We start from the raw sequence: 18,020 nt of genomic DNA on the forward strand, positions 1-18,020 counted from the left end.
ATTGGGGTATTCACTTATCTGGTTAATTTTCAACCTGAAGTCTGTAACAGTTCAAAAAAAATGAGCTCCATTGGCTATGCCCATAACTGAGTTCTTTGCTGAGAACACCTGACTATTTGTCATCTTGATTGATCTTTTTTCTTTATTTTAATTCATGTTTAATTTATTTTTAGTACTTCAAATTGTATCTTAATTTTCAACAATTTAAATATATTTGAACAGTTTTGGGAAACTTCTGGTTATCAAACATATTTTAAAACACTTGAACAACTCTACTAGCTATCCAGGGGGCAGGGACTTGCTGTACTTCACAGAATGATTTTGCAACTCCTAATTGGCCAGCTGCATCTGTAAGGCGAGGACTTTGAGTAGTAGGCTCTGTCTGGGGCAATCCCAGCCAATATTCATCGTTTTGGCATTGGCATACATATCTGATGATGTAAAAATATCACAATCATTGACAGCAATAAATACTCAATATCATGAAGATGATTTTGCCCTTTTTCTCAATAATTAAGGGTGGCACAGTGGTGCAGCTGCTACACCAAAGACCCAGATTTGATTCTGTCCTCTGTCCTACTTGTGTATTCAAATTTTATTGGCTTAAATAATGAAATAATTCTTTTTTTAGCGCTTAGCTTCCATAGGACTAGATGCCAAAAATACAGCCTGCATCTGGGATTGGAAAAAAGGGAAAGTAGTAGCAACAGCAACTGGTCACTCAGACAGGGTAAGTATTCAAGATGTTATCTATATACTAAAACTCTCATTTGTTATCTTGTTTGTGACTGAACTTCAGCCAAAAAGGTGCACGATAGCGTGACAATTTTAGGCCCACCTTACTCGCCATTGCCACTTTAGTGATAATGCAAGTAGTTTTATTGAAATCGGTCTTTAAAGTTGTTCACATTTTAAAGTTTAAAGGGAAGGGAGGAGGGGGGAAGGGGGGAGTGGGGGAGAAGGGAGAGGGGAGGGGGGGATTGAGGGGAGTGGGGAGGACAGGGTGCTGCACCAATGCAGGAGAGGTTTGGGTCCAACCATTATCTATTTAGCAATGCCACAGGTTAATGAAAATACAATATAAGAAAATAATTTTTCTAAAAAATATTTTGGTTTGTGTAGCTTTGCTGTCCGATATAATCTTCTGAATGACATGCGTGGTTGTCTTTTGCCCTTGCCTTAACCAATTGACTGCACAGGTTCTCCTTTCTGCTTCATCTGTGTGTTTGACTTCATACTTAATGTGCTTCTCCTCTTGCTTAGTAATTGCCAATTGTCAATGCTATCTTTGCTTTGGTTTCAAAAATATGTTTATTTTTCATTTCTTATTTGTCCTGTATCCTCTTCTCCACATTGCGTCATCCCATTGCTACTCCTCAAATGGTACATTTATTCTCATGTGAATTTTATTCCAAGTAGATTTATGTAGTTGTTCTGTTCCAGCCTATATGTCTGCTTCCAAAACAGACAGTGAATTAGAGCTTTGGCTTCCACATCCAATCAAACTTAAATATGATTTTGTTGCAGCCCTTTCTTTGCAGTTAGTATTATTTTTTTACTTAACTGATTATCATGGTTTGCTTCTTGACCTTGCAATATTTCAATAGAGTTAAAATATGCTCTATTTGATTAAATCTTTACAAACATTATTTCATTGTAGCAAAAATATTAAAACACTAATTAATATCGGGTGCACTTTAAAATAAGTTTATACATTCCAGTGACTCTTGCAGCTTCTATTTGAACCTATTTTGCATTTCAATAATGTGGCTGATCTGATCTTTGCTTAGCTTCAGGTTCCAACCTGTCCCCACTATCCTTTGCATAAATCTATCTCGATCTTGAATATATTCAAAGTATCAGCATCTACAGTTCTGTCAGAAGAAATTGCTCTTCATCCCTATCTTAAATAGGCAGCTCATTAATGTGAAAATCTTGTTACAGATTCTCCCCGTCCTATTTTTGCTCCTGGAATTTCTGCTGTTAGTAGGATGCTTTTAATTTATCTTGCCATAATTATACAATGATGCCCCTAGCAATGAAGGCAAGCATACCATAATACCTTCTTTATCACCTTGTGCAGCCACCTTTAGTGAATTATGAAGTTGGACTCCAAGATACCTCTGCACATCAATGCTAAGAGTCTTGCCATGTTGTTTACATGGATTTTGGCAAGGCTTTTGATAAGGTCCCTCATTGTAGGCTGATCCAAAAGATTAAGATGTTCGGGATTCAATCTGTTTGTGTGGATTCAGAACTGACTTATTCATAGAAGACAGAGATGTGGTGGAAGGTAGATATTCTGGCTGGAGGTCTGTGACTTGTGGAGTTCCACAGGGATTTGAGCTGGGACCTCTGTTTGTGATATATATATAAATAACTTTGACGTAAACATAGATGGGTTGGTGAGTAAGTTTGCTTACAACACCAAAACTGGAATTGCAGATAGTGAGGAATGCTATCAGAAGATACAGTAGGATATAGATCAGCTGCAGAAATGGGGGGGGGGATAAATGCTAAATGGAGTTTAATCCGAGCAACTATCAGATGTTGCACTTTGGGAGGTTGAATGGAAGGAGAGTGTATACAGTTCATGGCAGAGGGATCTTGGAGTCAAAGTTCATAGCTCATGGCAGCACAAGCAGATAGGGTGGTAAAGAAGACAAATGGTATGCTTACCGTCATTGTTTGAGGCATTGAATAAATGTGTCAGGATGTCATGATGCAGCTCTATTGGAATTTGATTAGGCCACATTTGGAGTATTGCATGCAGTTCTGATCATCCCATTGAAGGAAAGGTGTGGAGGATTTAGAGAGGGTGTAAAGTAGAATGCTACTGGATTTACCTGAATGCTACCTGATCCCTACAGGGAGGGTTGGATAGGCTTAGATTGTTTTCTCTGGAAAGTCAGAGGTTGAGGAGAGACTTGATAGAAGTATATAAAATTATGCGAGGCATAGGTTGGGTAGACAGTCGAAACCTTTTCACAGGGTGGAAATGTCCAACACTAAAGGTCATAGTTATGAGGCGAGAGGGGGAAAATTTAATGGAGAGCTGTGGGGCAAGTTTTTTATACCATGAGTTGGGGGGATCTGGTGCGCATTGCCAAGGGTGGTGGTAGAGGCAGATATGATAGTAGCATTTAGGAGGCTTTTAGATAGGCACAGGCAGGGAATAGAGAGATATGGATCATGTGCAGGCAGATGAGATCAGTTTAATGGCATGTTTGGCACAAATGTTGTGGGCTGAAATGTTCCTGTGCTGTACTATTCTGTTATGGCGAGTCCGAAACTTGTTGGTTGTAGACGAAGTTTATTGCAGCCGCAATACACGAATACAGAGTTAAACAACAAGGTACAGGACAACCAATACAAACTTACTGTCTTCCTTGAAGACTTCGCCGAACTGACTAAATCAGGCGCCAAACGCGCACATGACATCGCTGGCCAATCAGCGATGTCGTTCCCTGGACCAATCCCCATGGTCGCGTTCCCACGTGACCTCGCTGGCCAATCCGAGGGTTCGACGACCTGGACCATTCTCTATGGTCGCTACATGACCCCCCCCAGAACCCGAGGTGTGGAACCTAGCTGGGAGCCGGATTTCGCGACCATAACGAGTACGGAGAGGGACAGCCTGAACCACAGGAGCCGGAGGTTCCGGACTTGGTGGAACAGCCGGAACGAGAGGTTCTGGAGGAACTACCGGCACGGGGGGTCCTGGAGGAACTGCCGAAACGGGGGGTCCTGGAGGAACTGTCGGAACGGGGGTTTCTGGACTGGGCGGAACTAACGGAGGTCGGCCTCTCCTAGGGGTTTGCCCGACCAGGACTGGTTGATCCGGGTCCAAATGGGCAGGTTTGAGCCGGGACACCGAGACTAGTTCACTCTTGCCGCCCATGTCTAAGGTGAAAGTAGCCGTTCCCTTACGTAAAACCCGGAACGGCCCTTGATAGACCCTCTGCAACGGGGCGCGATGGGCATCTTTACGCAGAAAAACAAACTCACAGTCCTTCAGGGAAGACGGTTCATGTACCATGGGACACCCATGACGTGAAGTCGGCACTGGAGCCAGGGAGCCCACCCGTTCCCGGAGAGATGCTAACGCTGATGGGACTGTAGGGAGCAGGGCTGAAGGGTCCGGAAACAGATCTCCGGGTACTCGAAGTGTCGAGCCATATACTAGCTCTGCGGACGACGCACCGAGATCTGGCTTAGGAGCAGTCCGGATGCCCAAAAGAACCCAAGGGAGTTGGTCTACCCAGTCCGGGCCTTCAAGCCTTGCACTGAGGGACGCCTTAAGTTGGCGGTGGAACCTTTCTACGAGTCCATTTGCCTGGGGGTGATATGCAGTTGTGGGTTGTAACTTGGACCCGTACAGTTCCGCCAGCGCGGCCCAGAGGGACGAAGTGAACTGTGGCCCTCTGTCAGTTGTAATAACTGCCGGGACCCCGAAACGAGCTACCCAATGAAGGGCCAAAGTCCTAGCACAAGACGCTGACGAGATATCAAACAATGGGAAAGCCTCTGGCCACCGGGTGAACCGATCCACCACCGTGAGGAGGTGGGTGTAGCCCCGGGAGGAAGGCAAAGGCCCGACCAAATCCACGTGGATGTGGAAAAAACGAAAAGCCGGGACCTCGAAATCCTGTACGGGGGGGCTGGACGTGGCGCTGGACTTTAGCGGTCTGACAGGGCACGCAGGAACGTGCCCACCCCGCTACCTGTTTCCGCAGGCCATGCCAGACAAATCTCGCTGCTACCAAGGCAGAGGTGGAGCGGATGGACGGGTGCGCCAGCCCATGAATGGCATCGAAAACCCGGCGCTGAAGGGAGGGCGGTACTACCGGCCTGGGACGAGGAAGAGAAACATCGCACCAGACTTTCGTGCCCTCCGACCCACAAGCTACCTGGGCCAACTTCAATCCCGAAGTGGTGGACTGGTAAGCCGAAACGGTATCCGCTAGGAGCTGTGCCTCCGCGAGCTCCTGGGGATCCACTTCGCAGTCCACCGCCGAAATAGGGGGAAAAGCAGGTCTAGACAGGGCGTCAGCAACGGCATTAAGCTTACCCGCGATATGACGGACATCTGTGGTAAATTCGGAGATAGCAGTCAGGTGCCGCTGCTGGCGGGCCGACCATGGGTCAGACAATTTCAAAAAAGCAAATGTTAATGGCTTGTGGTCCGTAAATGCCACGAATGGGCGGCCCTCGAGGAAATACCTGAAATGACGGACAGCTAAATAGAGAGCTAGAAGCTCTCGGTCAAATGCGCTATATTTCAGCTCGGCCGAATTTAGTTGCCGGCTGAAAAACGCTAAAGGCTGCCAACGGCCACCGACCTGCTGCTCCAGAACCCCACCCACCGCCACGTCAGAGGCGTCAACCGTCAGGGCCGTGGGGGCGGAGGGGCTCGGATGGACCAACATGGTGGCGTCTGCCAAGGCTGCCTTAGCTGCCGTAAAAGCCGACTCTGCGGTCGGGGACCACAACAACTCTACCGGATTCCCTGCAAGGCATTGGAAAAGCGGGCGCAGGACTCGCGCCGCTGCCGGAACGAATCTATGGTAGAAATTAACCATGCCTACGAACTCCTGCAGCCCTTTTACTGTGGTGGGCCTGGGAAAAGCCCGGATAGCTTCCACCTTCTCGGGCAAAGGGGCGGCGCCGGCAGGAGTAATTCTGTGCCCTAGGAAATCGAGGGCAGGCAGGCCGAATTGACATTTGGAGGGTTGGATAATGAGCCCGTGGTCTTGGAGCCGCTGGAACACGGTCCGCAAATGGGCCTGGTGTTCCTGCACTGAGGGGCTGGCTACCAGGATGTCGTCTAAATAAATAAACAAAAAGGGTAAACCCCGGCCCACGCGGTCCATCAGTCGCTGGAAAGCCTGTGCCGCGTTCTTTAAACCGAAAGGCATACGCAACCATTCAAACAACCCGAACGGAGTAATAGTTGCAGTTTTTTGTATGTCCTCCGGTCGCACCGGAATCTGATGGTATCCTCGCACCAAATCGATTTTGGAAAACACCACCGCTCCTTCCAGCCCAGATGAAAAGTCCTGTAGGTGCGGTATGGGGTAGCGATCAGCCGTGGTGACAGCATTGAGACGCCGATAATCGCCACATGGCCTCCACCCCCCAGATGCCTTGGAGACCATGTGTAACGGCGAGACCCACGGGCTGTCAGACTGACGGACAATTCCCATTTCCTCCATCTTCCTGAACTCCGCCCTTGCCACCACCAGTTTGTCTGGCGGTAGTCTCCTGGCCCGAGCGAAAACGGGAGGGCCTTCGGTGCGGATGTGATGGACCACACCGTGCTTAGCCGAAGGTGCGTCAAAACGTTGGACGAGCAGCTCTCGGAACTCTGCCAGAATCGCAGCATACGAGTCGGGGGCCGCGACGACGGCCTGGACAGTAGGGCTGGGCGAGGAGGCGATTGTCGGAGCGACGTGCTCATCTTCGGCGGAGGGTCGGAGGTCGTTACCGCGGACATCAGGAACCAGTGAAAAAGCCCAGAGAAAATCTGCGCCCAGGATCGCTTGTTTGACGTCGGCTATGATGAATGGCCATTCGTACGTGCGGAGGCCTAACACAAGAGACATCTTCCGTGTACCGAAAGTGCGAATTGGGCTGCCATTAACCGCGATGAGGGTGGGACCTGTCTTACCCGATCTGGTTTCGAGGTCGGTCGGCGGCACTATGCTGACGATGGCTCCCGTGTCTACCAAAAATTCTGTGTCCGTGAATCGATCATGGACATAGAGGCGCCGGTTCTGGCCAATCGTAACTGCCCCTATGTACGATCGGCCGAGGCATTTCCGGCGAAGGTACAAGGCAAACGACAGTTGCGGGATTCGTTACCCCATCGTAGGTGATAATAGCACCAGCCGCGCTTGTGCGGATCTTTTTGGCGGGCTTTCGGAGAATTGGCGGGAGACGGGGCGCCATCTTGCCGTCGCTGTGGCGTGGTCACCGATGTCGAGACTTTGTTGATTGAACCACTTGCCTTGTTTTTTGCCGCTATGAGCGCGTCTGCTTTCGCTGCATATGCTTCGGGGTCCTTAAAAGAACAATCCGTAAGCAGCAGTCGGACATCCTCGGGAAGTTTCTCGCGGAATGCCTGTTCAAACATCGGGCAGTCCGTATGCTCACCGGCTAGCATCATCATTTCGGCCATGAGGACGGAAGGCAGTTGGTCTCCAAGATCCGGTAGGTGCAGAAGTTTTGCCGCACCACCATGCTTATTCAACCCGAAGGTTCGCAGTAATACCTTCTTCATGGCCTCGTACTTGTCTTCCGCAGGTGAATTTACGATGAACCGCATCACGCGCTTGGTTGTGTCCGGCGATAGAGCGCTGACGAGGTAGAAGTACTTCGTGGATTCGTCCGACACCTTCTTTATATGGAATTGAGCCTCGGCGTGGATAAACCAAGCTTGCGGTGCGTACGTCCAAAATAACGGAAGATGAACGCCTGCCGCGCTTGACTCCGGTGTGCCCTGCTCGGTCATCGTCAACGAGGCGTCGGGTTCCTGCTCAGTCGGTGATCGTCCAGATCACGTCGGGGTCACCAATATGGCGAGTCCGAAACTTGTTGGTTGTAGACGAAGTTTATTGCAGCCGCAATACACGAATACAGAGTTAAACAACAAGGTACAGGACAACCAATACAAACTTACTGTCTTCCTTGAAGACTTCGCCGAACTGACTAAATCAGGCGCCAAACGCGCACATGACATCGCTGGCCAATCAGCGATGTCGTTCCCTGGACCAATCCCCATGATCGCGTTCCCACGTGACCTCGCTGGCCAATCCGAGGGTTCGACGACCTGGACCATTCTCTATGGTCGCTACACTGTTCTATTAATCTTTGCAACATGATGAACCTTTCAATTTAATATGCTCCATAATTTCCTACTTTAGTCACAGATAAATCATTCCTTTTTGTAGAGTCTTTATTCTTCAATAGTGAATATATTTGAAAGTAATGAAATATCTCAATGCCTGCTCTGCTTATGGTTCTATATTTTTACAGGATTGACTGCAATGTGAAACAATAACTGCTTCTAAATTATCAAAAGCATCAGCATAAGTAATTTACAACCACGTTTTAATATATTTAAATGAGAACAGCAAGTTAAATGTTAAAACTGACTATCTGGTATCCAATTGTCCAGAAATGCAATCAGGTGGAAAAAGGTCCTGCTTGGCCTACAAATATGTTGGTTTAAGTTTTACTGTAATTGAAGATTATAACAAAATCAATGCGCAGATACCTGACTGATACCCGGCTTCAGAGAAGTCAGGCTAATTCCTTGGACAAAATATGTGACACCACTTAAGTTATAGAGAGCTTATCAGATCACAGACTGTCATGAATTCTTTAGCACAAGATTTTGTTCTTTCTAACCTCCTTATTGTGCTTCAGTTGCCTGTCTTGTGTTTCACTCTTTTCTTTTGTTGTACTTCTCATCCTCTTCCTCTGTTTGTTCCTTCTATCCTACTCGGTTTGTTTAATCCTCCCTTAACTGTTTTTGATCTGGCCCTTCCCGTGGGTGGTTTTGCTCCTTCCCTCTCCCTCCCTCCATCCTGGTTCTGGATTGATAGATATGGATGGTTATACATAATCCTTTAGGTTATAACATTATACTCTTTCTCAAAACTAGTTTCAGCATGAAGTAGAAAAATAAACTTAATCTCTTGGCAGATTTTCGATGTGGCCTGGGATCCTCATCAACCAAACAGACTTGTTAGCTGTGGAGTGAAACATATTAAGGTAAATTAAATGGGTGGATCTCATCATTCATGTTTAGAAATACTGAGATTATATATTGCCTTCATCAAACTACAGTGTATCTGTTTATCTGTTTTAATTGGCTTTGGTATTTTAAAACTCTAATGCTGATACCATGGATTGATGGAAACAGAGTTGACATCATGCAGAAATGTGAAAAGTTGACTATTTAAATAAGATGTATATCAGAAACCAATCTAATAATTTATAAATATAATGTGAAAAGCCAATGAGAGAATGAACTTAATACTCTCATCTTCAGTTGAAAATAGCTGAAAAAGCTTCATCTACTCAAATTTAATTTTCCATATATTTTACTGCACCATCTAATCTACAATGCATTCATTAAATTAATTTACAGAAAGACTGTAGCTTAAATGTATCTGAACTGCAAGTAAATTCTGCCTTCAGAAAGATTTTTGGTTAAAACAGAGCACTGTGCTATTGCATGTTGGAGCTTTTGGTGCAAGAAAGTTCTATTGAAAGAGTCTGGGTGTGTTGTTGCAATGCATTCTATATCTCTTGCACACCCCCACAGTATTTTGCACTAGTGATGGTAAATGTAAAAAGTTAGTCCATTTTGCATGGTTTCTAAAATTCAACACCAAATAATTAGTCACGGTGTTGTAAAAACAATGATTTAGTGAAAATGATTAAAAAGAAAACTTCTTATAGCAGTTCTGGACATCATGTGGAAATAATCAAATAATTCGATTTATGGTCTTGGATGGTGCAAAGATTGTTGACCATTGTGCTGAGTATTTAGTCTTACTTGAATCTTGTAGAATCTTGTAAATGTTTTGAGAGTACAGGTGTGAAGGTATATGTTACAGAGTGCTTACTCTTTGTTATGTTCTTGTTGAAATGTTTTCCTCATTAAATTGATGGAATGTGTTTGTCAGGGTCTGAAGAAGGGTCCTGATAAGAAATGCCACCTATCCAATTCCTTCAGAGATGTTGACTGACCCACTGAGTTACTACAGCACTTTGTTTTCTACGCAAGATTCCGGCATCTGGAGTTCCTTTTGCCTGTTGCATTTGTTCATTGAATAGAACGGTACAACACAGGAGCAGATCCTTCAGTCCACGGTGTCTGTGCCAAACATATTGCCTAATCTCTGCCTGCACATGATCCATATTCCACCATTCCCTGCAAATCCATGGGCCTATCTAGAAGCTTCTTCAATGCCACGATGTATGCCTACACCACCATTCCTGGCCGCACATTCTAGGCACTCACCATTCTTTGCCCTGCACATAGCCTTTAAACTTTCCCTCGCTGGGAAATAACTCCCCTTCTTTTAAAGCTATGCCCTCCTGTCTTTGAAATTTCCACCCTGGGAAAATAGTTCTGACAATTGGAAATCTTTTTCAATTTGATTCTTGAGTATTTCAAAACCTCTGATGCCTGTTTTTCATTTTTCATCCCCTTGTGTGGTACTCAACACTTGTCCGATTCAATGGCCATTAATTGTCATATTACATCAATGTTGTTCACTACAATCTGACCTGCCTTATTTGATTTCAGTGGTCTTGATCTTTTTCGTGCCTAATGATAAAGAACAGCACAAAGCATTGAATCAATGCATTCTACTTCATGTCATTCCACCACTTTCTATAATTCCACAATTCATTATTATATTTACGGCTCTCAAATTGGGTTCACTGAACTTTGCGGCAAACCTCCAAGCCTTTGGTTTAATAGACTTCTTTGGAGGCATTTATCAAATGCTTGAAGTCTGGATAGGGGCGGCATGGTGCCGCAGCGGTAGAGTTGCTGCCTTACAGCGATTGCAGCACCCAAGACCCGGTTTCAATCCTGATTACGGGTGTTGTCTGTATGGAGTTTGTACGTTATTCACGTGACTGGGTGAGTTTTCTCCAAGATCTCCGGTTTCCTCCCACACTCCAAAGACATACAGGTTTGTAGGTTAATTGGCTGGTATAAGTGCAAACTGTAAATTGTCCCTAGTGTTAATGTGAGGGGATCACTGGTCAGTCTGGACTCGGTGGGTCGAAGGGCCTGTTTCCGCACTGTATCTCGAAACTAAACGAAACATAAATTTGTAAATACTTTTATTTCACTTCTGTCCATGCACTTAGGAATCCAGATGCTTCCATTCTGAATGGTGTTTGGTGTTTCTTCTCTTCCCCCTACTGCTGTAATTCCATTTATCCATTCAGGTTCATGTTTATTTAATGACAATTCGGGGAATGAGGAATGCACATTTTTCATGATCTTATAATTTTGCCTTTTTTTGAGGGGGGTGGGTGGGGGTTGAACTATTAACTACTAGGCTGGTTCAAATTTACATTTTGTCTTTTTCTACATTGATGTATTCCTGAACAGTAGTGGCTTCTGATAATGACACCTTTGCAGAAGCCAAGCAGAAAAGAGGATTCCATGATTTTAATGTAAATTTTAAAGAATGATTTTAAAGAAATGACAACATTGCTTTTTCTTTAGCAAAGGAAGATAATTTCAAATTTGTCTTTTCAGAGGCAATTTGGGATTATGAAGAAAATGTAGGAAGGACAGAGTATCATTTTTTGCACGGTTTCTAAATTTCACCAAATAATGAGTCACTGTTGTAAAAACAATGAGATAGTGAAAATATGTTGAAAAATATTTTTTTTTACTTATTGCAGTTCTGGACATTATGTGGAAATGCCCTAACACCCAAAAGGGGAATTTTTGGTAAAACTGGTGACCTTCAGACCATATTATGTTTAGCCTGTGCGAGAGATGAAACAACGTATTCTGGTGCTTTAAATGGCGACATTTACGTCTGGAAAGGGCTAAATTTGGTCCGCACAATTCAAGGAGCCCATGGAGTAAGTAAAATGCATGAAGTGCATAGTATCCTTCCCTTGGTGTTACATTATGTAATTGGTCGCTGTTTAAATTTCGAAACAAACTGCAAGGATATAATTTCATGAATGTTTTAGCAGTTAGGAAGTAAAAAGGCATCGGGAACTAATGACCCTGCACAGATGGGTATGTGTGGTTTTTAATATACTGCAGGGCAAGGGTACTAAGGCTCAATGCAGTGTTACTGAACATAGCAAAAAAATTAAAAGCGATAGAGACCAGATGGAGACAGCAACCAATAGCCTTGAAACAAAGTACTTAGAGACTGTGTTCATCATAGCCCTGATCTTCAACCAGGCCAACCTGAAGTGTGCTACCAAAACTGGAAAGAGTGCATTGAAGATTTACGAGGATGTAAGTAGTGATCTTGTAGAGGTGTATAAAGTATTAGCGGAATTGATAGTAAATGGACAGAGACTTCCCCAGGACAGGGAAATCAAGAACCACAGGATATAGGTTTAAGGTGAGAGGGTAAAGATTGAATAGGAATCTTAGGGGCAACCTTTTCAAGTACGATAGCAACACTTCAACAGGTACACAGATAGGATAGGTTTAAAAGGATATGGACCAAATGTGGGTATATCCAAAATGCTTTCACCATCTTATCCAACTGTGTTGCCAGTTTCAGGGATCTATGAACGTATTCCAAGCCCAACTATTCATCAACACAATCTAGGGCCCTACCTTTCACCCTTATTTACTTTTCCAAAATGCGTCCCTTTGAACTTACCAGGTTTAAATTCAATTTGCTGTTCCTCTGCCCAACTTCTGAGACTCTCTATATTACGCCTTGTGCAATCTTACTTGTTGGATATGACCCTAATTTTTTAATTATCTGCAGATTTGGTGATCATATCTCATACATTCACATCCAAGACTTTAAACCACATCACAAACATTGAGGATCCAAGCAGAGATCTGTGTGCATATGGGGCAGGAATGGAGCAGTGGATAGGGATAGGGGAAGGAGTTGCTGACATTAGGATGGAGAGATGTCAAGAAATGTGGTGGATGTGAATACAACCATGATATATTATCTATAGAAGAATACGTCCATAATTTTGTTCAGCTGTGTTTAAAGGCCTAGTTCTGGAGCAATGTATTTACTGAATACAGAAATTGTTTTGCTGCTTGTTGCAATTGAATGTGAGCAATTTCAATGGGTTTCAATATGTAAGGGTTCACTATTTTTTAACCTATTTCGTTCAAGCCATTGGCTTTGATTTTCATTAACATTTGGTTCTATTTCTGTATTTTCTATTCCAATTTTTTCTGCAGGTTCAATTTTATTTTATTTTATCTACCATAATTTCTGTCTCTGGGATTTAAGTTGTTCGCACTCTGTCAATAAGATGAAATTCATTCATCCCCTGCAATTCATTAGTCTGAAACTCTGTCCTTTTCTTTCTCAATATTTTACGTATTCACTTTTTTTAGCTTGAAATGTTCATATAGCATCAGATGTGGAACTGTTATGCTAAAGCAGTGACAAAGTTGATGATCTGAGTTTATACAGCAAACTGTTGTAAATTATTTTTTTAAATGGTTGTATTCCAAGTTTGGCCTTGGGAAGTAGAAATATGCCAAAGTTGACCGAGTAAATTCACTGATCCAGGAATGCTGGATGAGTGGTGAGCAGAAGATCGATGCTATTTCATAATTGTCTCTCCAGTCTAAGTTCCTTTGGAGCTCTGCCTTTGTGTAGGGTAAATATATGTTTTGTGCATCAAATATAGTTCCATGATATTCCAGTTAATTCTAACAATTAAATTTTCACGATGTTTTCTTTTCCCCCTTGGTAGGCAGGAATATTTAGTATGTATGCCTGTGAAGAAGGTTTTGCTACTGGTGGGAGAGATGGATGCATCCGACTATGGGACGGTGATTTTAAACCAATCACAAAAATTGACCTTCGAGAGACTGAACAAGGATATAAAGGTATAAAAATGTAACCTTAACAAAATCCATGATTCTTCCTATGGCATTCTTCAGGGGATATTTACTCATCCTCTATATTACTGGAAAATGAACAGTTTTAAATTTTCTTTGATTTAACAGTTTACCAATTTGCATTTAAAAGCTCCTTTGGCAAAATAAAATGTTGCTAAAAGAGGAGGCATCAGAAAGCGGTGACAAACACCTTGGAGACTAAAGATGGCCCAGTCGTTTACTGTGAGAATTCCAGATCTATTCTCTGAAGATGGTTAAATTCAGAGATGCTAGTGTTGGGAGGGATTGGTGGTAGGGTAAACATTAAGGTTAAATTAAATGGGGTTATGATTCACAGAAAGTGAGAGCCACATGAGTTAGAAGGTTTGGGGTTGGGGTTAGATTTGGAGATAGTGATGGCACGGTAGCGCAGCGGTAGAGTTGCTGCTTTACAGCGAATGCAGCGCCGGAGACACAGGTTCGATCCTGACTACGGGTGCTGCACTGTAAGGAGTTTGTACGTTCTCCCCGTGACCTGCGTGGGTTTTCTCCGAGATCTTCGGTTTCCTCCCACACTCCAAAGACGTACAGGTATGTAGGTTAATTGGCTGGGTAAATGTAAAAATTGTCCCTAGTGGGTGTAGGATAGTGTTAATGTACGGGGATCACTGGGCGGCACGGACTTGGAGGGCCGAAAAGGCCTGTTTCCGGCTGTAGATATATGATATGATGATATGATATGATTCCAGTCATTTGATAGTGTGAGATAAAGATACAAAAGGATTGAATTTTAAATTTGTGGTATCAGGTGATTAGAAACCATTGTACCAATGTGGACCAGCAAACTCCTCCAAATTCACAAAGGATATACAGGTTAATGTCAGAATTATTTTCCAGGCCAATGACCCTAACATTGATGTCCCCTTTACTACAGGTCAGCAGTGTTGAACTGGTCACATTTGCATGCCCAACACAATCCTCTCAAATGTTACATTATTCAGAGCTCGTTCATGGCAAGAAATTAGCAGATGGACAGAAAAAAAGAGTCAAAAGTGTGCTCAAAGCTTCCTTAAAGTGCAATCTTCCTGCTGACACCTGGTAACCTTAGGCCCATGACTGTCATAAGTGGAAAAGAAGCATTCAGAATGCTACTTTGAGGCCATGCATTGAGTTACTCCAGCATTTTGCGTCTGTCATTGATAAATAAGGAAAGGTATCAGAATTTAGGAAATCTTGCAAAAGCTTGCATTGGGAAGTTGTTCAGGAGAATATCAAAAGAGTTAAATCTAGAAATGACAATGCAATAGATGGGTTGAGAACCTGGAATCTTATGGAGATGGAAGTGGAAGCATTTTGTGAAGCAGAGTAAATGGTGATTGGTAGCTCAGGTCAGGGTTTTAATGGTGAACTTAAATTTCTTTAAGTCTGGTTCTCTCTTAAGCTGTGGCCATAGAAATTATTGGAGTACAATATTGGTAACGGACAGTGATGATGTGAAACAGCCCTCCAAATACACTGATGCCGATGGGACATGAAACTGATATTCTTGATAGTCTGCACTAATTTTTCTATATAGTGAGGCATATTAAAAGAAATTTGATAATGATCAGGTAATAACTATACAGCGTCAAAAGAATGCAATTTATTTTCCAGTTTTCCGTGTGCATGATGCACTGGTATAAGAAGGAGACTTATGACATCCAATTTTTTGCAGTGCACAACTGAATAGCCTCCTTAGAATCCATTGGCACGTGTGACCTGTGACAGCACAGGCCACTGATACAGAAGTAGCCTGTCACAAAATGCAAGCACTAACTTGGATCTAATCTGCAGACCATGGACCTGTGTGCTGGAAACTAGCGTCAAAGGGAGCAATTTTGTTTATAAACTTGAAGAATCTTATTCTTCAGAGGTTGCTGATGCTCTTTAATACCTAGTTTATTCCAGTTACAGCTTCTATCTCCTAATGATAGCAACGTTCACTATATCCAATTTAATAACTGAACTGATCACAGTCCTGTGGTGCCAGAGATATCCTTATTGCTGTACTTTCATTTTTTAAAGGCCTGTCAATCAGAAGTGTTTGCTGGAAGGCGGACCGTATTCTCGCGGGAACCCAGGATAGCGAAATATTTGAAGTGATGGTTCGCGAACGTGACAAGCCTCTCCTAATAATGCAGGGCCATTGTGAAGGGGAGCTTTGGGGCTTGGCAGCCCACCCTAAGAAACCATTGGTTGTCACAGGCAGCGATGATCGATCTGTACGGTTAGTATCTTACCATATTCAAGGTTTTGCTTTTATTTTCCATTTGATAGGGCAATATATTTCTGCACTGAAACTGTGTTTTGGAAAAAAGAGTATTTTCCATTAACTTATCTTATTAAGAGCAAAATATCAAAATCATGGTTTATACAGAATCTAAGTAACGTAGTAAGGTAATGATATCAACCTGGCATACATTATTCCTTGGTTTACAAGAATTAACAAACGTTTTTTGCTTGTGCTTCATCTGCAACCTCCATTTTATTTCCACATTGATGAGAAACCATTCATTTTTAATCGCATGGCCCTTTTTAGCTTTATTGCTCGATGTTTTGGGTAAAGAGCAATAGGCATCTCCATGTTACACCTTTGCCCCCTCAACTCCCCAACGCCAAGTTTACAAATATAGAAGCTATGAGATCGCATTTACTTAATACCTGATAAAAAAAATTCTCTTATCTAAAATCCACAATTACTAATCTATTAACTAAATATTTATGCTTGGTAGCCCAAATTATGGTCCGTTTCAATTGCAAAGTTGTGGTTCATTAAATATAGACAAGATTTGATAGGGAAATAAGAGTTAGAAATTCTACACTCTCCCTTTAATGTGTAAATATGTGATGTGGCTACATCATATGGCTTAATTTTATTAAAAAAAATACTGGGGGAAACTGAACATTGTTGGCAAGAGGAACATTTATTAACCATCCCTGGTTGCACTTAAGAAGGTGATGATGAACCACTAATGCTTATGGTAAAGATATTTCCACGTGCTGTAGACCAAGTAGTTCCAAGCTTTAGACACAGGAGGCATGGTGATATAATTAGAAGTAAGGATAATGTGTGACTTGGAGGGATGCATACGAGTGGTGATATTCCTATGAAATGTATTCCTATCCTCAATCGTGAAAGAGGTCATAGGTTTCAAAGGTGCAAATGGTGTAGAATAGGTGAGGAATTACAGAGCATTTTATAGACTGTATACACTATAGTCTGTGCACAAGGTGACAATTAGCCAGGTTATCCACTTCTTGTGAACAGGATATGGGGGGATCATTCTCCACAAAGTCCACTTGTCAGGTGCGTACATTAATATATAATAGGACAAGATGGGTGCAAGAGAGTAAATTATAATCTCTCTATGACTTTTACCACTTTATTCACACGCGGACTGGCAAAAATTGATTGACTTTACAGGACGTGATATTCAATGTCTATGAAAAGAAAATGTAATTTGGAGACTATTTGGTGATTTACAAGGATGTAAATTATGTAATAATTGCAGATTCGAAAGAGACAGGGGAAGTTCCCAAGGGAATAGAATTGCTAACAATACCTGCTAACGTGGGACAGGAATGAATTGGAATAATTGGTGATATCAGAATTGAAAGAACAGAAATGGAATCTCCTGTTTAAATAAGCCAAAAATAGCGTAAGGAAACCTCAAAAAAGCAGAGAGGTAAAAAATTTGGGGCTTGAACAAATTTATCCTCATGGTCTTGTTCAAGCCCCAAATGTTTGATCGGACAGCTGAAAGCAGGTCAGTTGGAGGCAGTGAAACACTTTATCTGGGGAACTTTTATTAGTCTCAAATATTAGGTTGGATTTTTATCCTTACTAACAAATCTACTAATCGCAACCAAGCAGTTTAGAGGTCCCTTAAATCATGATTGATTATTCATATTGCTACTCAAACGTCAGCCCGTATACTTTATTTAAAAAATGGAGAATTTCTCTAGAATATAGAAATCTGTGAAACAACATGGTCCACTTATTCTTGGGTACTGGTTGAAATGCATTTCAGGTTTTGTTATAGCCCTTTTATCAATTCATGATAGAATTGTTTTGTCAACGGTCATTTCACATTTAAGTAAAAAAAATAGGTCAAAATCAGTTCTTGTAAATGTTTTATAGGACTTAAACTGTATTTCTTGTCAGAAAGTTGATGCTATTTTGATTCTGTCATGGTTCATCAATTGGGAAAACTCGTTTTTTGATCTCGGCTTGCATAATTAATGGCATTCAAGCACTGTTCATTAATACAACTTGCATTATTTAGCATCGTGATCACCCGGTATCATGTATTAACAGGGAACTCCACTGTACTGCAAGTTGTTTCTTATTTCATTTCATCCAATTCTTTATCCATGATCTTAT

General features: G+C 42.6%; 1 protein-coding gene across 2 annotated transcripts in view; it reads left to right on the forward strand.

The window, feature by feature from the left end:
- The window catches only part of LOC144596495 (echinoderm microtubule-associated protein-like 6), a 207,639-nt gene that overhangs the window by 28,109 nt on the left and 161,510 nt on the right, over positions 1 to 18,020 (forward strand). For both annotated transcript variants that reach the window (XM_078404836.1, XM_078404837.1), the window contains exons 3-7: positions 632 to 730; positions 8,710 to 8,778; positions 11,446 to 11,631; positions 13,471 to 13,606; positions 15,662 to 15,863. In XM_078404836.1, the coding sequence (XP_078260962.1) occupies positions 632 to 730; positions 8,710 to 8,778; positions 11,446 to 11,631; positions 13,471 to 13,606; positions 15,662 to 15,863 (692 nt within the window). The remainder of the gene's footprint in view (positions 1 to 631; positions 731 to 8,709; positions 8,779 to 11,445; positions 11,632 to 13,470; positions 13,607 to 15,661; positions 15,864 to 18,020) is intronic.

This window comes from Rhinoraja longicauda, chromosome 9, assembly GCF_053455715.1.
Source record: "Rhinoraja longicauda isolate Sanriku21f chromosome 9, sRhiLon1.1, whole genome shotgun sequence".
Classification (NCBI taxonomy): domain Eukaryota; kingdom Metazoa; phylum Chordata; class Chondrichthyes; order Rajiformes; family Arhynchobatidae; genus Rhinoraja; species Rhinoraja longicauda.